Below are 21,176 nucleotides of genomic sequence, written 5' to 3'. Positions count from 1 at the left end.
GTTTTTAATAATGCCATTAAAGGCCCCTTAAAGAGCTGGAGATGCTTAGAGAGTACATGGAGTGTGACTGGAGCCGGGTGTTTGTGTACAATGAAACTCCAGCATATACTGTGTTTCATTACAGCTCTGTGTTGGAATAAAGGCCCTTCACAAACATTGTACCATCCCCATAGTAAGCCTTTCTCTATTCATGCGTTTTACATTCAAAATGGCACAAAGAGAAGAGGAGGAGTTTAAAGAAAGAAGAAATTAAATGCTGGATAGAATTGTTGAACTTACACTGAACATTGTCATCTGAAATGTAAAGAAACAACCCGTCTCAATTTTTTTTAAATTAATACTAGATACGACCACATTTGTCAAATTCAGTCCAGATTTCCTTATTACAAAATAAATGCTTGCTCTGGGTTTCTTTAATATTGTCCACACTTGTCCAATGCCAGAACATTATTCCGACAAACAGTGACACAATGTTGCAGCGCACTGCATTATTTTGTCATGGTCCCCAATGTTTAAAAATGAAAAAGTGCCTCTAGCTCTCTATTTAGCTAAAAGTAAGGTTTCAGGCTATACCAACAAATCAGTCAGGTTTATTTAAAATGCAGGCTGTATTTTACGTATTCAAGCTTTCCCTCCATGTAGTAGGAATTGCTTTATAATGTGCATATCTTGGTTTAGCTTTCAGTTTTCTGAATGGTAAACAGCTGTTTTTTGCATCCTTTTAATATTAAATACCCTGAAAGGTCGATATAACATAGAGACGGATGCACACACAGTACAGTTTGTACAAGATACTGTATGGGCTGCATTTTCACCTTGTAGTACCTTCTTTCAACTTGTGTACCATATGTAATCGAATCTCTTCATGTCAAACCATGTGAAACCTTCCAGATGTTTCCCTGGTTAAGAGATATAGGGGTGCATAGAATCTGTGAAGTGTATATTCTGCCGACTGTATGTGCACGGTCACACTTATCTTTGTCCTTCTCTGTCTTCAAATTTCACTCTAATCGCTGCTTTCGTGTGAAGGTGACTTCATTTACATAGCAATCTCTGGGCTTTTCTTTTGCCCAGCCTCTCTCTACTCCTTCCTCCCACATGTCAGCTCTCGAGTGAGGACCAAGGGTGTGTACCGCACCTCCAGATCCATCAATCTTACTTCTTCTGTAATTCATATGCCATGGTACTTCCATTTTTCACAGGATAAATAATGTTCTAACAATTCTGGTAATAAGACACAGTTGAACCACTTGTATTTGCTTCCTGTGATCATGCAATAGGCGGCATAATGCGTGGAGGATTACAGCTAATAACTCCACGGAAATAGAATGTGACAGACGTGAAAGACTTCCACAGAAGCGCGCGTCCACCCCCTGGCTGTCCATCAATCAAACACCACCTCTGACATGTTTCCCACAATGCCACGGGGGGCGCCTGTTGTGAATATTTAACATTCAAACGCCGTTTCACCGTTGACTCCCGGTAGGATTTGGACAGCTCAGGTGTGCGACTGTGAGAGGTCAGTCCTGAGCGTCAAAGATTGATTCTGGTGGATTTGCTTCTGCATTAGCGCTGCACAAAATTGAAGATTATCGCAATATGTGATATGTCTGTTAGGGGCTGTGACATGAAGTTTATTGTGATATTTGATTTTACCTTATGACACAAAAATTCCAGTTACAGTAAAACAATCTCTTAATGTATTCATTGCATCAACCGCTATCAAAATTAAAATGTAATGGAGACAAAAGCTAAGGTCTTCATTGTGGTCATTGCTGGTTCAGGACTAAAATGAGACCAAATCCAATTTATATCAGAATTGAACTGGGCTCAAACCCGGACCAGAATAGTAGCAGTGTGAATGTCGCCTAATCAACTTAGACTGAATAAGAAAAATCATGGGAAAAAATCTGCCTTTGTCAAATATTTCCTTTTAAAAACAGTACATTCCTCCCAGATACATTCATGTCATTTTGATGTATTTAGTTTGTTGCGCTTTATTTTTTTGTCAGCCTATTGCAATATCGATACTTTTGCTGTCCTATTCTTTAAGTATGTCCAAATGTGGTCAATGCAATACCACACTTTCTTAGTTAAAAATATACTCAACTTCGCTATCCTTCCACTGGGAATCTTCCCACTCTGTTCGCTTCAGATAGCATTGGAGTCGATACCGTTAGATACCAGCTCCAGGAGGGCCGTGCTCTGTTGAAATACCTGCATCTCACTTTTGCTTCCCACAGCATTTTCAAGATGTCCTTTGAGGCATCTTCTCTGTAGTAGACGCATACACTTACTTCTTTCCGTTCCCTATATTATCCTCCCCGTGTGCTCGATGCTAGCTCGTCTCCAGCAGCTCTGCAGACAGCCGTAACATTAGTCAGTGAAGGTGTAAGGTGTGAGTGTGTGTGAGTGTGTGTGTGTGTGTGTGTTTGTTTGTGTGTGTGTGTGTGTGTGTCTGTGGTTTATGGCCGCTGGGGTCAGAGGTGCTTATACGACTGGGGTGACTCCCTTATTGCTTCCATAACCTGAGTAGATCATATGAAACCCTGTCATTTACACTCAATGGAAGCATCTGGCACACTGCAAATGTAATGTAATGAAACTAAAGCCCTTATGGCCGGAGCACACAGGTTGCTTGTACACGCTGACCAAGTCTTGACACATCCAAAGACCACACACCACATTCCATCTGTTTAGTGCGGGATCAGGGTTATATTTTGACTTGTTGGTGTGATCGTGACCTCTTACTGTTCTTAAAGCAGTACCGCTATGTATTTTCTGGATTGTGAAGAACCTCAATGCACTCAACTGTCATTCTTTATCATTATGTAATTCACTGTGCAAAGCAGGCTATTGGCTAGTACGTAAGAAGGGCTGAGCTGACAAGGCATTAAAAAAGACAGCTCCATGGACTTAGTGGTGAGTAGTGCTTAGTCACGTTTTCTTTACTATTTGCACTTCTCTTTTAATTCTACTTGAACAATATATTTGACAGTCTATTAGTACTCTTACTTGACTAAATGTTTTGGTTACTCCTCCTACTTTGAGTAAGTCTACAATGGACAAAACCTTTACTGTATGTTGACTATTTTTCTTTTTCTTTTTAGAATTTTTTTTTACACCTCCTTCAGCTTTGATTAACTTTATTCCTACTCAATGGCTTTGTCCTTCCAATTGCATTAATGTCAAATTATAAATCAATGCGGACAATACATTATATTTAGGTAATGTTACACCAAAAATGTTACATGTACAGGTTGGTCCAGCGGCATTGAAGGTTGGTTCGAGGACAAATTTCCGGGGACAATAAAATATACCTTAAACATCAAAAAACACTCTTCAAACAAGATTACCTTTTATTGCGAGTCATTGTAAAAATACTGTAATCTGTCCTCAAACGTCAACCAGAGAGGGGCCACGGACAGAGCAAGTTACATAGTGCTGCTTCAACGAATGAGTCATGACAAGTGATTTATTTGGTCTTTTTGTCACTTCCGCCATGACACGGATCCGCCATGTTGAAAAAGGAGCATTCACCGCTTCTCCATCACGGCACCTGAAGCCGGTTTATCACCTTTCCCATTGACTCTTAAGTGTGTCACAAATATAATAATGTCCCATGGGGAATGCCATGTCCTGGCAGCACTGGGACAGCGTTATGTCAGCACTGATGAGCTCTCAAATGATAATGATTGCAGCCGCATTTATAAGAGCATCACAAAGGAGGGGGCGGCTGTACCTCTGCCTGCGTGAGACAGTTGCCCAGAGATGATGCATGGAGTGGGGGGGGGTGGTGTGATGATCAAGCTGCTTTTCTCGTCTTGGATGAGGCCATCTAGTGTTTCTGTGATTAGCAACCACCGGCCCAGATAACTCCCCCCATAAATCCAATAGAGGCTGCCCTGAGCACGAGGCATTGACTCAGTTAAGCTGCTGAACGTGTCATTATTGCTAACCCAGCAAAGCAAACCTTAATGTTCAAGGCAAATGCAGGAGCAAACATGAAAGGATAAGGCAAAAGAAAATTCAATATGCAGTTTGTACAAACAGCAAACAAATCTTAGATATTATCAACATCCAGATATCAATGGACTCAAACACAGATGCATTATTTATGGTTAAATGTGTCAAGATTAAAAATAATCTACTGGCATTAGCCCTACTTTTGCCAAACATCAAATAATCTAAACTCCAAAACAAATGCATTGTTCCATTGCCCTTTACATTTTCCAAAAACGTCAAAAACAAGAATTCTGTTCAAATCACTCCTGGATTCATTTTTCACACTGTTTCATCTCTTTGATAATATTTTAATCAGACGTAAAGTTTATAGTGAACGAATATAGAACTGATGATTTGTTTCTATCCTTAGGAACTCTACTTACTGCATGAAGGTCTCCATGTCTCTCACTGTGGCGGAGAATGACACAAACCTGTGCTACAACTCCAACATGAGGCGCATTGAAAAGGCTGAGCTGAACAAGACCAAAAACATCACCTGTCCCAACATCGAGGACTACGTGGAGCTGGGCAAGGAGCTGGAGATCACATGGTACAAGGTGGGCAAACATTAAATATAGTGTGCCCTTTAGCTTTTTAGTAAAGACTATTATTTTAAGCACATTTTTAGCCTCATTAATTATCTTTTTCTTCAAACATCGCTTCTGTGGGGAACTAGAACGGCTATGGTAAGGTTAGGTGTCTATTTGAATCCATTTAAAATCCCACTGGTTTTTACTTTATGCAGCATTCATTGGTATTCATACTTGTAGTTGCATAGTTGTAGCTGTAGTGGTAAAGCTGTTGAACTAGTTATGTTAAAATAAAATAAAAAGTACACTGATTATTTAATAATCCCTGGTAAATACTTTAATCTACGTACTGGTGCTAGTTTTGTGTACTTTTTTCCTTTTCCAAAATCCATTGTAGAGTACTTGCAACTAAATCATTATTATTAGAAAAATTATTACTATTTTTAATCATTGTCCTTCCTCTAGTTTTCCAGTCTAAATTAATTAGAGCCTACCCCAGCATGTATGGACCTTTGTCATATTGCCATTCACTTCACTAATATCGGCTATCGACCGTAAATCTCCAACATAGGCCAATATTTACCGTACTTTTGACCAGGAAAAAAAACATATCGGTCGATTTCACATTTTCTAGACAAAGGAGTAGGATGGATTGTATGTAATCAGACTTTGACTTTATAGTGGTATGTTTATTACCATATTAATATTTTCAGTCTTTAAGTAATGAAATGCTGTGGAAACCTGTTGTCATCATCCGCCCTGAAACGAGTGCCCTCTAAAAGCTCCTTGTCCCTTATTGTCCCTTATATCTATTCAGCCTACACCTCCCTCATGTCACCTGGCTCATTCTCCCTGGGTCAGATATAGCCGGCGGTCAACACCGAGTATTCTCGAGTCAGGCCGAACTAATCACAGGTAGATTACCACTTGATTAGCCTGACCTCTAGATTTTCCCCACAATTCAATTAGGTCCTGGGTAATGACTGGGAGCATTGGAACATACAGTTATTCGGAACCAGCGTCAAACCAGAATGATTGAATTTAAAGGATTGCCTGAAGCGGTGGTGGAATAGGATACACTGAGCCATCGTCTTGGGGCTGGAAAGAGGATCATACTTCAGCCCACACTCCGGAAAACACACACATATCAATGCAACGGTGGCGCATCTATTTTGCCGATGGAGACCTTGGTAAATAACATTGCACGTCCTGGGTGGCTTTACCGGATTATTGAAAGGAGAATATTCTGTTCAGTGCAATACATCTTAATCAGATAAACCGGATAGTCGCCTAAGCGTTATCGTTTTAAAATATAGGATTTTACATAATAGTATCCTTACTCCAAATGGTTTGTGACATTTTATATGCTTTGGGAAATGCTCATGGGCAAAAAGTCAATGGTGGCCAAGTGTGGATCAGCTGCCGTTCTGTTTGGATGACAATTTGATGGATTGTTCAATTGCTAACTATGGTTTACCTGTGTGTGTTTGTGTGATGTACAGGAATGCCGTCCGAAGCAGTGGCGTGCCAGCATCAGCTATAAAGGAAGCAATCTGACTTTTGAAGAGGTCACGGAGGACGACATTGGAAATTACACTTGTGAGGTGCAGTTTGGAGGCTTTTGTGTCAGAAGAACAACAGAGCTCATAGTTACTGGTAAGTCCCAAGAGTTACTGGATGCTAATGGAAGACAATCCACACATTTCTTTAAAATGGCTTCATAAATTTCAAGATTTCAAGATTAAGACTTTGGACAAAATAGTTGGACTACACTGTCAAAGTTTTACAGTTTGTGATGCTTAAATAAAAGCTTGCATGTGATAATGGGGCTATCCATTGCCGCAACGCACTCAGTGGAGGACACCGCAGTGACATCCCGCAGCTCTGTTAATTGCTGGGGGAAGTTGAACGCTGTGGTCTGGCTTCTATCACTTCTCCCCAGCTCAGCACTTTGCAGCCAGGCGAGCTACTGTGAAATATTTAAGGCTATAAGCTAAACCCCCTAACACATAAAGCTAAAGAGTCAGGACCAAGGTCAAAAGATTTACAGTACTCTGGCTTGTGTGTGGTTTCTATCCATCTCTCTCTCACACAGCGGGAAGGTGAGCAGAGCGGCCGTAAATGCACTTGTTTGTGTTTTTCAGCATGAGTGGCCTCCAGAGCTGGGGCTCGGACCAGTGCTTTTAGCCCTGGTGGTCCAGATGGTCAACTGTTATGAATAAGATATCTACTCTACTTAACAGTGGCCGTGGGTATTTTGTAGCAGGGTAAAAAATGAAAGAAAACAAATAATATTCTTGAAAGCACTGCAGCTATAACAGTAGGCATCAGGTTAAGTAGTTGTGGTAGTAGCAGTAGTTCTTATGTACTTATTCATAGAGAAAACACACTTCTAGAAATGAAATCTGGCATTTAATTTAAAGAAGAAAAATATTGCATGCCTATGTTTTTAGCCTAACCAAAGTTTTCTGATATTTATGATGTGTTCAGCCCAAGTGCTTTTGTGTGATGAGTATTTGGGCTGGTGTTTATTAGGCCCGAGCCCCAGCAGGGCGGAGGGCCTATTGCTCCCGCAACGCTGCAGGCAGCGTTGCAACTGTCTGACCAAACATGTTTGGTACCCCGTCGCCCCTGGCAAGTACAGTGAACTAGCCCATGCCGAAGGCATGGATCATGCATACTTACTCCTGCTATGACAGAAATAGTCAACAATGAGTGAATGGGCGTAGCCCATTCACTCATTGTTGACAACAGCAGCGCAAAGCGCTGCATTCCTCCAAAAACCCTCCTGGCATCGTCCCGCACGCGAGAATCCATGCCGCAGGCATGGGCCATGCTTGTATCTGCTCAAATCAATGGAAGTCTATGGGGAGTGGGCGGGGCATCCCGACGGAATAGGGAGTGACGAGCGCGTAAGCGCTCGTAATGATGATTCCACCCCATGGCGGCATGGGGAAGGCTTAGAGCTTTCAAACGATGTATAATTTGTTGTTATAGTGGAAACGGCTATATTGTTTTTGCTAAAAATATTATTATTAGGCCCGAGCGCCACAAGCTGGCGAGAGGCCTATTAATCTCGTAAGGCCGTGCGAAGCACGGCTGCGAAAGTGCGCACGTAGTGCGCACGAAATCGAGCGCGAAGCGCTCGCCCACTTCCAAACACTCACTAACGCACTCCTTCACTCACGCACGCCCCGTGCATACTAATTAGTAGTAGGAAAATGGAACTTTACCGTTGTAAACGGGCGAAGCCCGTGCAAAAGTACGCACTAAACGAGCACTTTAAATTGGGATGACGACCGCGAAGCGGTCGTCATCCCCATATAAAGCACTCATTTGCGCTAAGTAGCTCACGAATACGTTCCCCATCTCTTGCATGTTCCGTGCATATAAGCATGTAATGCAAAAATTGAACATTATTACTGTATAGAGGGCCAAAAACACAAAGTGGGCGGAGCCCACTCAAAATTAACGAAAGTACCCGTCAGTGACCAGGGACCCACACCATGAGGTAGGAAAGCGCGAGCGCTTTCCGAAAATGTATAGTTTATGATATTTGAAAAATGGGAAACATTGTTTTCGCATCGGAATATTATTCTTTCTTTCTTTTTAGGCCTGAGCCCCAGCAGGGCGGAGGGCCTAAGGCAGCGTTGCGGGAGCAATAGGCCCTCCGCCCCTGGCAAGTACAGGCAAGTACAGTGAACTAGCCTATGCCGAAGGCATGGGTCATGCATACTTACTCCTGCTATGACAGAAATAGCAGGAGGGCTACGCCCATTCACAAATTGTTGACAACAGCAGCGCGAAGCGCTGCATTCCTCCAAAAACCCTCCTGGCATCGTCCCGTACGCGAGAATCCATGCCGCAGGCATGGATCATGCTTGTATCTGCTCAAATCAATGGAAGTCTATGGGGAGTGGGCGGGGCATCCTGACGGAATAGGGAGTGACGAGTAATGATGATTCCACCCCATGGCGGCATCGGGAAGGCTTAGAGCTTTCAAACGATGTATCATTTGTTGTTATAGTGGAAACGGCTATATTGTTTTTGCTAAAAATATTATTATTTTTATTTTTCTTGTTCTTCTGCTTTTTGATCTCTAATTTGACCCCCTGAACATGCTCAACTCAAACTTTGCCCAAAATTCAGAATCGGCGAAAAATTTTGTTTTTTCTGGGCCATTTTTTTTTCCCTAAAAAAATGGCGCAACAGCGCCACCGACAAAAGTCAAAATACATTGCGCCTATGGGAGACGCCCCGAGGTCAACTTTGGCGTAAAGCTACGAAATTCGGGACACGCATTCCTCTCGTGAGGACAAAAAAAATAAATCATTGTGGCCACGCCCCCAGACTTACCCTATGGCCGCCATCTTCCTTTGAAAATGAAAACACGCTGTGTTAGCCATTTTGTTCACGTCAAACTTTGACGAACTCCTCCTAGGGCGTTTTGCCCACCAACTTCAAAATCGGCGGACGTCCTCTGGACAAGTGGGGCATCTAAAGTTATCCAATTTTTTGAGATACCTTTTACGGTCTGTGTGCGGCGCAGCCGCAAAGTTGGACAACTTATTTTGGGATATTGCAGATCTAAAAATTGCTCCCATTTGATCAAAACAAGTCCGATTAGGACCAAATTTGAATCAGTTGTTAAACTTTCTAGTTTGGACCAGTTTATGATGACAAAATTGAAATGGGCGCGATAGCGCCCCCTACAGAGTGACCTTTAAATTAACATTGAAGGTCAATGTTCTAAACTTTACCCAAAATTCTATTTTGCCGTCCCGATCAAAAAAGCCAATCAGACAAATGCCTTAATTTTTGCGGCGTAGTCGTAGCGATGACAGAAACCTCCCATGTTATCCCTATGGGAAAACCGCAAAATCTCTCAAATATCCACATTTTTATGTTTCACACTTTAATGAACTCCTCCTAGTGCGTTTTGCCCACCGACCTCAAAATCGGTGTACGTCCTCTAGACGTCTAAAGTTATCAAAATTTTAAGGATAGCTTTTACGGTCTCTGTGCGACGGAGCCGCAAACGTTTCCCAGAATTCTGACTATTTGGCCTTCAGAGTGGCCTATAAACAATAGAGTTTTTCCAAATTACATGATATTTTGAACAAAATTCTAATTTGCCATCCTGATCATAAAAGTATGAGAGCCAAAGTCATATTTTGTACGGCGTAACCGTAGCGTTGACAGAAACATCCCATGTTATCCTTATGGGAAAATCGTAGAATCGCTCAAATCACCACATTTTTACGCTTCACACTTTAACAAACTCCTCCTAGGGCGATTGCCCGATCAAGTTCATATTTGGAGAATATCATCTACACAAGCGGGGCATCAAAACTTACCCATATTTTGATTCTAAGTGCTACGGTCTCTGTGTGGCGGACCCGCAAATATATGTCAGAAATGGGAAAACAGCGAAATCTCTAAAATGACCACATTTTTACGCTTCACACTTTAACGAACTCCTCCTAGGGCGATTGCCCGATCAAGCTCATATTTGGGGAGAATCATCTACACAAACGGGGCATCAAAAGTTAGTCATATTTTGATTTTAAGTGGTACGGTCTCTTTGCCGTGGAGCTGCAAATATACTGTCACAAATGGGAAAACGCCAAATCCTTGAAATGTTCACATTTACGCTTCACACTTTAACAAACTCCTCCGTGGGCAATAGCCCGATCAAGCTTTACTTTGGGAAATATCATCTACACAAGCGCGGCATCAAAAGTTATCCATATTTTTATTCCAAGTGCTACGGTCTCTGTGCGGCGGAGCAGCAAATTTGACTGACACTTGTGTTCATTTGCACTGGATTGGCCATGTCCAATGTGTCGCCGTCTGTCAAGTTCTTTTTTAATTCAACACAATAAGGGCGCCATCTTTATCAAGTCGAAAGCGCAGAGTCGGAAGGCCGGCGGCCGGCGAGGGCCGTTGGATGCCGCTTGCGGCTTTAATTTTTATTGTTCTTCTTCAGCGCTTTGAGCTCTAATTTGACCCCCTGAACATGCTCAAAAACTCACCAAACTTTGCCCAAAATTCAGAATCGGCGAAAAATGTGATTTTTTTCTGGTCCATTTTTTTTTTCGTTGAAAAATGGCGCGACAGCGCCACCGACAAAAGTCAAAATACATTGCGCCTATGGGGGTCAACTTTGCCGTAGAGCTACGAAATTCGGGACACGCATTCCTCTCTTGAGGACAATTTTTTTTTTTTTTATTGTGGCCACGCCCCCAGACGGACCCTATGCCCGCCATCTTCCTTTGAAAATGAAAATACAAGCTGAGTTTTGTTCACGTCAAACTTTGACGAACTCCTCCTAGGGCGTTTTGCCCACCAACTTCAAAATCGGCGTACGTCCTCTGGACAAGTGGGGCATCTAAAGTTATCCAAATTTTTGGTATACCTTTTACGGTCTGTGTGCGGCGCAGCCTCAAAGTTGGACCACTTATTTTGGGATATTGCTCATCTAAAAATTGCTCCCATTTGATCAAAACGAGTCCGATTAGGACCAAATTTGAATCAGTTGTTAAACTTTCTAGTTTGGACCAGTTTATGATGACAAAATTGAAATGGACGCGATAGCGCCCCCTACAGAGTGACCTTTAAATTAACATTGAAGGTAAAAAATATTAGTTTTACCAAAATGTTCTAAACTTTACCCAAAATTCTATTTTGCCGTCCCGATCAAAAAAGCCTATCAGACAAATGCCTTAATTTTTACGGCGTAGTCGTAGCGATGACAGAAACCTCCCATGTTATCCCTATGGGAAAACCGCAAAATCTCTCAAATATCCACATTTTTATGTTTCACACTTTAACAAACTCCTCCTAGTGCGTTTTGCCCACCAACCTCAAAATTGGTGTACGTCCTCTAGACAATTGGTGCATCTAAAGTTATCCAAATTTTAAGGATAACTTTTACGGTCTCTGTGCGACGGAGCCGCAAACGTTTCCCAGAATTGTGACTATTTGGCCTTCAGAGTGGCCTATAAACAATAGTTTTTCCAAATGACATGATATTTTGAACAAAATTCTAATTTGCCATCCTGATCATAAAAGTATGAGAGCCAAAGTCATATTTTGTACGGCGTAACAGTAGCGATGACAGAAACATCCCATGTTATCCTTATGGGAAAATCGTAGAATCGCTCAAATCACCACATTTTTACGCTTCACACTTTAACAAACTCCTCCTAGGCCGATAGCCCGATCAAGTTCATATTTGGGGAATATTATCTACACAAGCGGGGCATCAAAACTTATCCATATTTTGATTCTAAGTGCTACGGTCTCTGTGCGGCGGCGCAGCAAATTTGACTGACACTTGTGTTCATTTGCACTGGATTGGCCATGTCCAATGTGTCGCCGTCTGTCAAGTTCTTTTTTAATTCAACACACAATAAGGGCGCCATCTTTATCAAGTCGAAAGCGCAGAGCTGGAAGGCCGGCGGCCCGCGAGGGCCGTTGGATGCCGCTTGCGGCTTTAATTTCCCATTGCTTTTCTCTGATGTGAAACTAGACAACGTGTGAGGTCGATAATGTGTTATCTCCCTAAGATCCAACATGAAGATAAAGGTTCTTGTGCAGGGTTCACAGACCAAGCTAAAATGCCAGCACTAATACAAGATTATCATCAGAGTTGCAAGTAACTAGATCTGGACAAAAGTTAGAGTTAAACACTAAAAATTCTAAAACTATACAACCACAACTAGTACTTGGCTATTTGCCGCGTAGCATTCCTGTGACTGACACAAACTGCAATTACTGCACTTTTTGGGCTATACAGCGCTCCTGAATAAAAGCTGAGCAGACGAAATTTACGAGGAAAATAGAACTTGTACATATACGCACCTGTCAATAAACCGCAGGTAACATTGTAACATGAGATATTTACACAAAAATAAATGCGGTGGTGATGCGTCTTTTGAACCAAGGTTCTTGCGGTGCACCTGCAGTCCGCTGTGCTGCAGGACTAATTAGATTATATTCTCAGTGAATATAAGTTGGATTGTAATAAAACACACAGCAGTTTGAAGTTTAACAAACAAAGAACAAATCACATCTGTCCCTAATGTCCCCTCTGTCCTTGATTACTCTGTGTGATCCGTATTTACCTGTGTTTGTGTTTTCACATCTGGTTCATCTGCTCGTACTTATCGAGGGAGTGTTGTGTTGTAACATGAGATATTTACACAGAAATATGGGCCACAGCAGTGATGCACAGGCCAAGAAAGTCTCATTTCACTACAGCAGGTTCTAAACTGCAGACCGCCATATATCGCAAGTATGGCGGTCTGCAGTTTAGAACCTCAGCGTCTATCTTTGTACTGCAGGGCTATTCAACATAAGGCCCGGGGGCCAAATCGGGCTCTCCAAGCAAATTAATCCAGTCCAGGACCCATCGTCTAGGTATTTAAAAACAAAAAAACTTGTTCATTCATTAATTCTGGGATAGCGCTAGTTTAGACCTGGTTTGGTCTTGGTTTAGTCTTTATTTTATTCTGCTTTAGACCTGTTTTGATTCTGGGCTAGTCCTGGCTCATTTTGTATGTTATTTCTCACACAAATCTAATCTATCAGATGTTGTTGGGGGCATTGTGTGCGACCCAAAATGTTGTTACAGTTTTGGTGTGTTGTGTACTTGCCCAGAGGCCTTGGCCCTCCAAAAAATGTGTCCCTCTTGAAATTAAGTTGAATTGCCCGGCTGTACTAGGTTGATTTGTGTGGTGCTCTGAGCATGTTTGTAAATCCATTCCACTGTCTCTATGACCCCAATGTTCTGTAATGACACTGACCATAAAACTTTATCGGGTGATAAATTTATTGTATAGCTCATGTTCCAAATGCACAATATGGAGGCGGACATGGGCAGAGGTGAAGAGTACTTTGTATACTAGTATTGCTTTATTATGAATACAAATTAGCAATGAAGGGTAGTAAATACATTTATTTGTAGTTTTTATTGTCCTTGCTGGCGGCTTGACCTAAACTGGAGTACCCAGTTGAGAACATGCAAACTCCACACAAAAAGTCCCAGAAATAGTAATAAATGATCAGTCCAAGAGAAAACATGTCTTTAAATGTATTAGTTTAAGGTTTAATCATCAGACAAATTGGTATTTTTGGTGTGCATTATTTACTACAAACAAACAAACAAACAAACAAACAAACAAACTTATAAATAGACACACAGGCCTTTATTCACCCTTACATTAGATTAGATTGATTCTCAATAACCTATGTATGTATTTGAGTAAACTCTACAGCCTGCATCCAACACAACCCCCTTGTACAGCCTTATTGCGTGCATATTACAGCTTGTTTTGGTTCCCACATACACACCTGCAGTCCCGAGATAGACGCATGTTCTCCATAATGAAACATCAATAAGTCATCAAACTACAAAAAGTAATTTTACTTGACAGCCACATTGCTATGCTCGGCTGCTCGAATCCTGCAGAGAAATCCTCCGCGTTGGCCGTGTATGTTGCGCAGTGTGATCCAGATTGAACTGTTTACATAAAGAACATCATCTCAAATATGAAGTTAATACTGCTCTCTCCAACAAATATTCTTATCGACTATTGACCCTTTTTCTTCCACATTGGTTTGATAACTTGTTACCCGTAATTAAAAAAGCAATTGTGTTGAGGAAAATACGCCAATTTTGCTTCAATAATTCTGCAGCAGTCGCAATAAGAATGTACCCATGCTTTATCACTAGAGCATTCTACCTGATTACGATAGCAGATATTCTTTAAAGCTGGAGTTTCTCACTTGAACCGTTTTAGGCCCGTTCTGGCTTCAGGCTCATTTACTTTAATAAACCTACACATCATCATCCCCTCAAGTGGGCGTGAGATTACCCACTTTTTATAACGGCCTGTAAAAACTGACACTGCCTCTGCCTAAAGCATAAAACTGAAAAAAGTGTAGTTTTGTTTGATAGGGCAAAGAGGATGAATGGGGTTGTTAAGTTCAACTGATCTTAAATATAAGGCAATAGACACTGGCCTTTAGCGTGACCCGCACTGTGCTGCATATTGCACTTGCATCTTCAGCTCTGATCAGGCCACACTATGTAACAGCCCCCATTAGGGAGGATGGAGAGGACGGGTGCGGCGCTATGGGCCCGGGTCAGCAGTGTAATAGAGGTTAACTATGGGCATAAACAGAGCGCACTTCTGCAAGCAGCTTAATCAAGAGTTGATACTTGGCGACTTAATAGAAATGTAGAAGAAACACTGACCTCTCTCCCCTCATTTCATGTACTCTCACTTTATTACCTGGAAGCTAAATTTGTACAATATGATGTAGCGGAAATAAATTGATAGATTTCTTTATCTAAAGTACATGCTTCCTGATAACTTGGAGACCTCTATTTGACCTCAAATATCTTCTAGTGAAGGGGGAAATGATTCATAATAGCACTTATATTTGACAATTTTAAAGAAATGTCCAAAAGAGGTCCACCTTGCCTGGGACTACAGTTTTAAACTAGCTAAACTACAGCTAATACGAGCACATTTACAGAAATGTTGAGTAATGTGCATCGTCCCAGTTCAAACTAATAATAAATGAATAAATAAATAGGGTGCCTGGTGGCAGAGGGGTGAGAGCTCTCGCCTCCCAATAAGGACATCATGTGTTCTATTCCCGAGCCAGACCAACATCACATGATCTCTCTGTGTGGAGTCTGCGTGTTCTTCCTGCGTTACCCGTGTCTTTCCTCTGCCCAAAGACATGCATGTTTTAGGCAAATTGGCAACGCTAAAAATTGCCCCTAGTGAATAAATGTGAGAGGGAATGGTTGTCAGTGTGTCTATGTCTCCATGTTAACGCTGTGACGAGCTGGCCCCTGTCCAGTGTGAGGTCGCTCGTGGCCCCTAACAGGGACGAGCGCGGAAGATAAATGAATGTGCAGCCGTGTGATATTGACAAAATGAATGTCACACTTTTTGTTTGTTTTGATATTTTAGTGCTAAATCAACACTATATGTATGATTTTAATCAACTTTTTGCTGCATTTTCTCGATTTGCACATGATTTTTTATTTTTTTTCACTTAAAAACATCATGTAAATTGTTTTGCAAAAGCAGCTCTTATGGACAAAATGAGGCCGTCGTGTGCATCTTATTATAAAGGGTTTTATCATTGCACTATTAGGTCTACAGTATGGTCGGCAAGCAGACTTTAACGTAAACTGTTCTTATTGGCTACTCGCGATAGCTGTCAATCAATAAAAAGCACTTCCTTTGTGTCATTCGTTCTTTGTCTTGCGCTCTTCCTCAGTCCCTCTGTGTCGCTCCATGTCCTCCGCTCTCCAGGTAGTTATCGTTGTCTTCTTTAGTTAAGTTTAATAATGTAGTTTGGATCCTGACGTGAGGTTCAGTGTGTGATCTCAGCTGTTGTAGGGATAGCTGTGCTCTCACTGTCATTGCCCCGCAACGCTAATGTGGTACGCTCGGGGCTACAAACCTTTGGCGCCGGTTTGGTCATGGGGTTGGCTGTTGGTTTCTGTTTCTCTGCTCTGGCTTCTGAAACTATTGGAAAGCACTTGAATACATTTATCATGCTGAATAACAAGGATAGGAATACGTTACAAAAGTGAGCAATATGTTTGAATTGTTGCAAATTGTTTAAAATGAACTTGTTTTTCAGGTTATTGAGACCGTAAATACCTGGTACAGTGCCTTTGTAACACATCTTTCTAACTTTCTGTCTGCTTTGAAAGTAAACATTCTCACTTCAGCCTTGATGTTCCTCCCAGGCCTCATTCTTGTGTTATGATCTGTATGCTGCAATATTTGAATGTCAGAAAGGCACCTTTATTCAGCTTATGTACAGTATAGTGCCCCCTTTGCATTCTATAAAAACGGACCAGAAAAGGACGAATGGAACAAGGGAGTGAAAGAGACTGATAATGGGGAGGTGGAGAGAGACGTGACTGAAAGAATGAATAAGACAAAGAAGTGACTTCTCCTGTATCTTATCTGTATTCGTCTCCAGTGTTCCCCAGCACAAACAGTGTGTCTGGGACCATAAACACACTATTATCCTGGTGTTTATCACAGTGCACATTACCGTTTGCCTCTGTCCGACTTACTGTAATGGAGTCGTTTGGTTTGATGGATGCCTCAGGCGTGGCGTTCTATCTATCGCTCGTATTATACCTCGGCCTACACTCGCTCACCGGCTTCCTCTTTAAATGTCTGTGTGCACATTCACCAGAGCCCTGAGCTGGTGATTGAGGTTACGGACAATGAAAATGTACCATTTGGCACAGAGAATTGGAGGTGCAGAGGGCAAGAGGAAATGGAGGGGAAGAGAAGGGATAGTCTACTTTTTATGTTTATGTGAGTGCAGGGACTTATACAGGAACCTATCTTTAAAACAACACAATTAGAGAGCACATTACACCTCACTCTTATCATTTCTCTAGTGTTTATTTTTATATTTTTTTATAAAATTGTATATCTAGATTAAATTATTGATGCAATGTTAACAAATAAAATATACACATGGACAATGTCACCTTCTCAAGTGAACTTATTGTCTATTACAGAAGAGAAGTATTTCTATTAGATTTCTTTGCTTTTGCTAAAACCTTTTTTTAAATCTGCTTTAGTTTAATATATCATTAGATTTCCAGTTCATCTATTTTGTTTGACTGTCTAAACACTGAAACTTAGGGACTCATGAACTGCAGAATGTACCAGACTGTTATCATTTGTCCTTAATATGATCGTGTCTCCAGAGTCACTTGTTTCTGTCTCATGATAGGACTCCTGCTTGCATACAGTATTTGTAATCAGTATGTGTTATGGAACTTGTGGCTGTGAGGGGATCTAGGACATGGTCTCATTGCAGTAAAAGGCTCCATGTGTAGGGTCACCTTCAGCAGCATGAAGACTTGACAGCCTTGTAAAACATTACTGCCTGGCTTACAGAGCAGCATACATATCTGCGTGTGCTGTGTATTTATCTGGCTCAGGCTTTAGGCTGGAGCTCTACCTGACCAGCTGGTGCAATAACTGGAGGGATGCAACACCAGGAAAGAGAGCAGCGGCATCCACACCTCCCCCGTGTGTTCCCCCGTGCCGTTCATCACACCAGCGCCAGAGAGAGGCAGAAAAAGGCTGCGATCAGTGCAGATATTATCCCAGAGACCGGAGTGAGGAGCAAGTGAGGCTAGATAACACAAAATGAATGAATAGTTTTACTCCTGACTGAAGGAATCTCTCAAGCCTACACACTGTAAAAACAAGCATACTAAAATGAGTAGGTTCATTGGGTTATGGGAGATAGTTACAGATTGACAATGTACAGTTCGAGAGATCTTCATCGCACTTCTAGGCTTGTCGGAAGAAAAGTAAAGATCAAAGCATACAGAAAGAAATCAGGCTTACATTGATAACTTGCATGTCATTTGTACTTGTAAAGATGACGTTTTGTGCATATTTTTGGGGATTTAATATTAACATACATCATTATTTCATATTTTGTTCTTGGAAACCGCATCATTGATCTAGCATGGCTTAATAACAGAAATGGGTTTATTGAATTCCTGATGAAAATTGCAGTTCAGATGGAAAATTCATTGTAGCAAGCAGCAGATTGAGTTTGAATTTGAATCAATAGTGATGAGTAAAAACAAAGCCGTTTTCGGCAATAGAATGACCCTTTCCCTTCTCTTTTGAACATTTATTTACTTCTATTTAAATTTTTGTTACTGAATGTTTGACTTATAAAATGTAAATGTAAAATGTAAATGTATACATAAGTGAACAGCCTGCATTGGAGCTGAATCATTATGGTGATGTTTTTTACAGTGCATGTCTGAGCCGCTGCCATTTACCGTGCTCTCTATGTGTCACGGTCATGCTAAACACCGTGCGGCCTGGGTACGTACAGCACTTGTCCTTGGGGATCACATGATGAAATCACACCTGTGATAAGTGTTACTCCAGAGTCTGGATGTGTCCTCCTGCACATCCAGCCCTGACACACACACATCACTCACACCATGGCAGACACCCTAAAGACCTGAGCAAAGAGAGCTCCGCTATCTTCCTTTCAGCAACGCATTTAGAAAAGATGGACTGAGAAGGAATCTTCAATCTACCATTTGTATTGGAGAAAAGTAATGTAACAAACACAGTTTATTACTTGGAAAATACAGTAAAGATGCTTCCTGTGAGAAATTGGTTATCAGTCTCCTGGGATTACTTTATCTGAGGTCCTTGCAGCTGGACATGAGCCGTCCTCACTTAGGAATGTCCCAATATTGAATTTTAGTGAGAAACATCTAGATATAGCGATTATTCCCAACTATTGACAAATAACAAAACAAAAGTGATGCCCTTAATTTTAGTATGCATCCCTATAGTATAGTAACATTCTGAAGGCAAAAGTGAAGATATTGTAATACATACTACAAATGTAGGTGTACTTTCTTTGTACGGATTGAACAAAATGATTTAAGTCACGATTATTTGATCATATCGCAAACTAAATAATCACAAATAATCTTAACATCCCCATCCATCCCCAATGGTTGAATAACATTTTTTATTGTAAAATGATGATCAGATTGTTGGAATTATTTCAAATTGTAACCTTTATTTATTAATGAAATGTTTACATCAGCATGAATTTTGAATCAGAAATAATAAGGATAAAGATGTCACAGTTTGAAAAGCACTTTCTGTTCATTTATTAATCGTCACAGTTGCTCATAAAACAGTAGTATAGCAGTAAAGGGTAGGGCAGAATGGCTCATTAGCTTAAGGTCAGCCATAACTTGCTTTCATTAACTAATCTCTCTCTGTGTGTCTCCGTTAGTCACCCTCACCTCTCTCTACCTCCCCTCTTCAGCTCCCTTCATCACTATTCACCAGCTGTCCTCCTCGACTCCAGGCAGGCCAGGGTTCACATTGTTTTAATTCAATTAAAATCGACATCAATCTGTATGTGACGAATTAAATTTACATCCCGCACAATTAATATATTCTGACCTCCACCACTCCACCCACACAGACCCTCAATCTCTGCGTATTATCGTTATGAGCTGGCACTACGGCACAAGTAAAATTAAAACCATAATTCTGTGTTCTGAAGCCGTTAGTATAGGTCAATAATTAAACAGTATTGTACCAGAGTAGCTCCGTACATCTGCTGCTGCAATTTTATGAGACAAGAATTACGTCTTTTCAAACAAACCTCAATTTTCACTGTAAACTCTGCTGCCACTTGGAGCTAATCACAATTCTTTTCAATACTTTTCTTAATGCAACGGCTCACAAAATAGTTTATATTTAAATGGAAGTGGCAAGAATGAACTCATTATGACTTCACAGTATAATTTAACTTAACAGACTCAGACTGATGTCTTTGTATTCAATGATTTCAGTACCAGCCCTGACTTAGGCTGTGTTCGGATGTCCACACTCCTAGGCACTATTTAGGGGTCATGCCATTTTTTGTGGCGTCCGAATGTCCAGCAAGTGAAAGAGTAGTGCACTCAAAATTTCCCACAATGCATCTTAAAAAGTAGAGTAAAAAAAAAAAAAAAACAACAGCAGACAGTTTTTAAAGGAAACTGTCATGTAAAATCACCTTTTAACCATGTTGTAACAAAGTTGTATTTTGTTTGATACATGATGACTGAAAAATCCTGAAGTGTTCTATATTTGTGGTTTGAGTTCTTGTCCCAATACTTGCACATGTGCACTTCAAGACGAGCCGCAGTGTGTGCAGTTTCTTTAGAATTCTTGATCTGCAATTGACCACAGGCGTATCTCTGCACTTCCAGGAGGTGTGGAGCGATATGATCTTCAGGCCAGTACATTCCCCACAATGCATTTCACTGTAATTGTTTCAATCGGCGCAGCGCTTCTGCCTTAGCAACTTAGCAGTGCACGCTAACAGGAAACAATGGAAAGGACTGTCTTAACTGTTAAATAAGTTAAATAAAAGTGACTCTCCAGCCAACAACACTGTAAAAAAATTGTTTGTGGCCAATTTAGCAAATGATCATGTCTAAACTGAGCTGTGGCTTTGTGATGAATTCAAATGCAGTTTAACAACACCACGACATCTATTTACGTTGCTTTTTTTCTTTACTGCATCCACAACAATCGTGCGGACTGTAAACCTCCCCTGAGCATTTGTGCACATAACGACTTTGTACACTTTCAGAACATGCACACTTTAGTCAAGTGTGTGGTGGGACAGGGCCTCTGAATCATTTGGGGTTCTAAAATGTCAAGTAACCATTTAAACAATAAAAGCACGTAAATGACGGTACGGTGAAATGCCACATTAAAGAGGTGATGCTTATCAGTTTTGTGGTCAATTTCTATTGTATTATTAGGTCATTTGGATCAATTTGACAGTTTACAATGAACAAAGCGTAAAATGATGATTTGATTATTTTATAGTTCAATAATACTTCAAAAAAGCATAATACGTCTCATTTAACTATAGATACTGCAAGGCTTACATAAAGATATGTAAGAAATAACACTTTTTAAAATGTATTATTCAATTCTGGCTGTCATTTGCAAACGTTCCATGTATTAAGGTTCTGAGAGAGAATGCGGGCCTGTCTTCTGGTTGGAACTT

At 41.0% G+C, this 21,176-nt stretch overlaps 1 protein-coding gene across 4 annotated transcripts in view; it reads left to right on the top strand.

The window, feature by feature from the left end:
* Positions 1-21,176, top strand: part of il1rapl1a (interleukin 1 receptor accessory protein-like 1a) — a 188,114-nt gene that overhangs the window by 77,622 nt on the left and 89,316 nt on the right. For all 4 annotated transcript variants that reach the window (XM_072444776.1, XM_072444775.1, XM_072444778.1 and 1 more), the window contains exons 4-5: positions 4,376-4,562; positions 6,038-6,191. In XM_072444776.1, the coding sequence (XP_072300877.1) occupies positions 4,376-4,562; positions 6,038-6,191 (341 nt within the window). The remainder of the gene's footprint in view (positions 1-4,375; positions 4,563-6,037; positions 6,192-21,176) is intronic.

Source organism: Eucyclogobius newberryi, unplaced genomic scaffold (genome assembly GCF_026437365.1).
Source record: "Eucyclogobius newberryi isolate DKJ021-1_F unplaced genomic scaffold, fEucNew1.0.hap1 SCAF_14, whole genome shotgun sequence".
In the NCBI taxonomy this organism is placed as follows: domain Eukaryota; kingdom Metazoa; phylum Chordata; class Actinopteri; order Gobiiformes; family Gobiidae; genus Eucyclogobius; species Eucyclogobius newberryi.
Note: the sequence above shows the minus strand (reverse complement) of the source record. Positions and strands in the feature narration are given on the sequence as shown.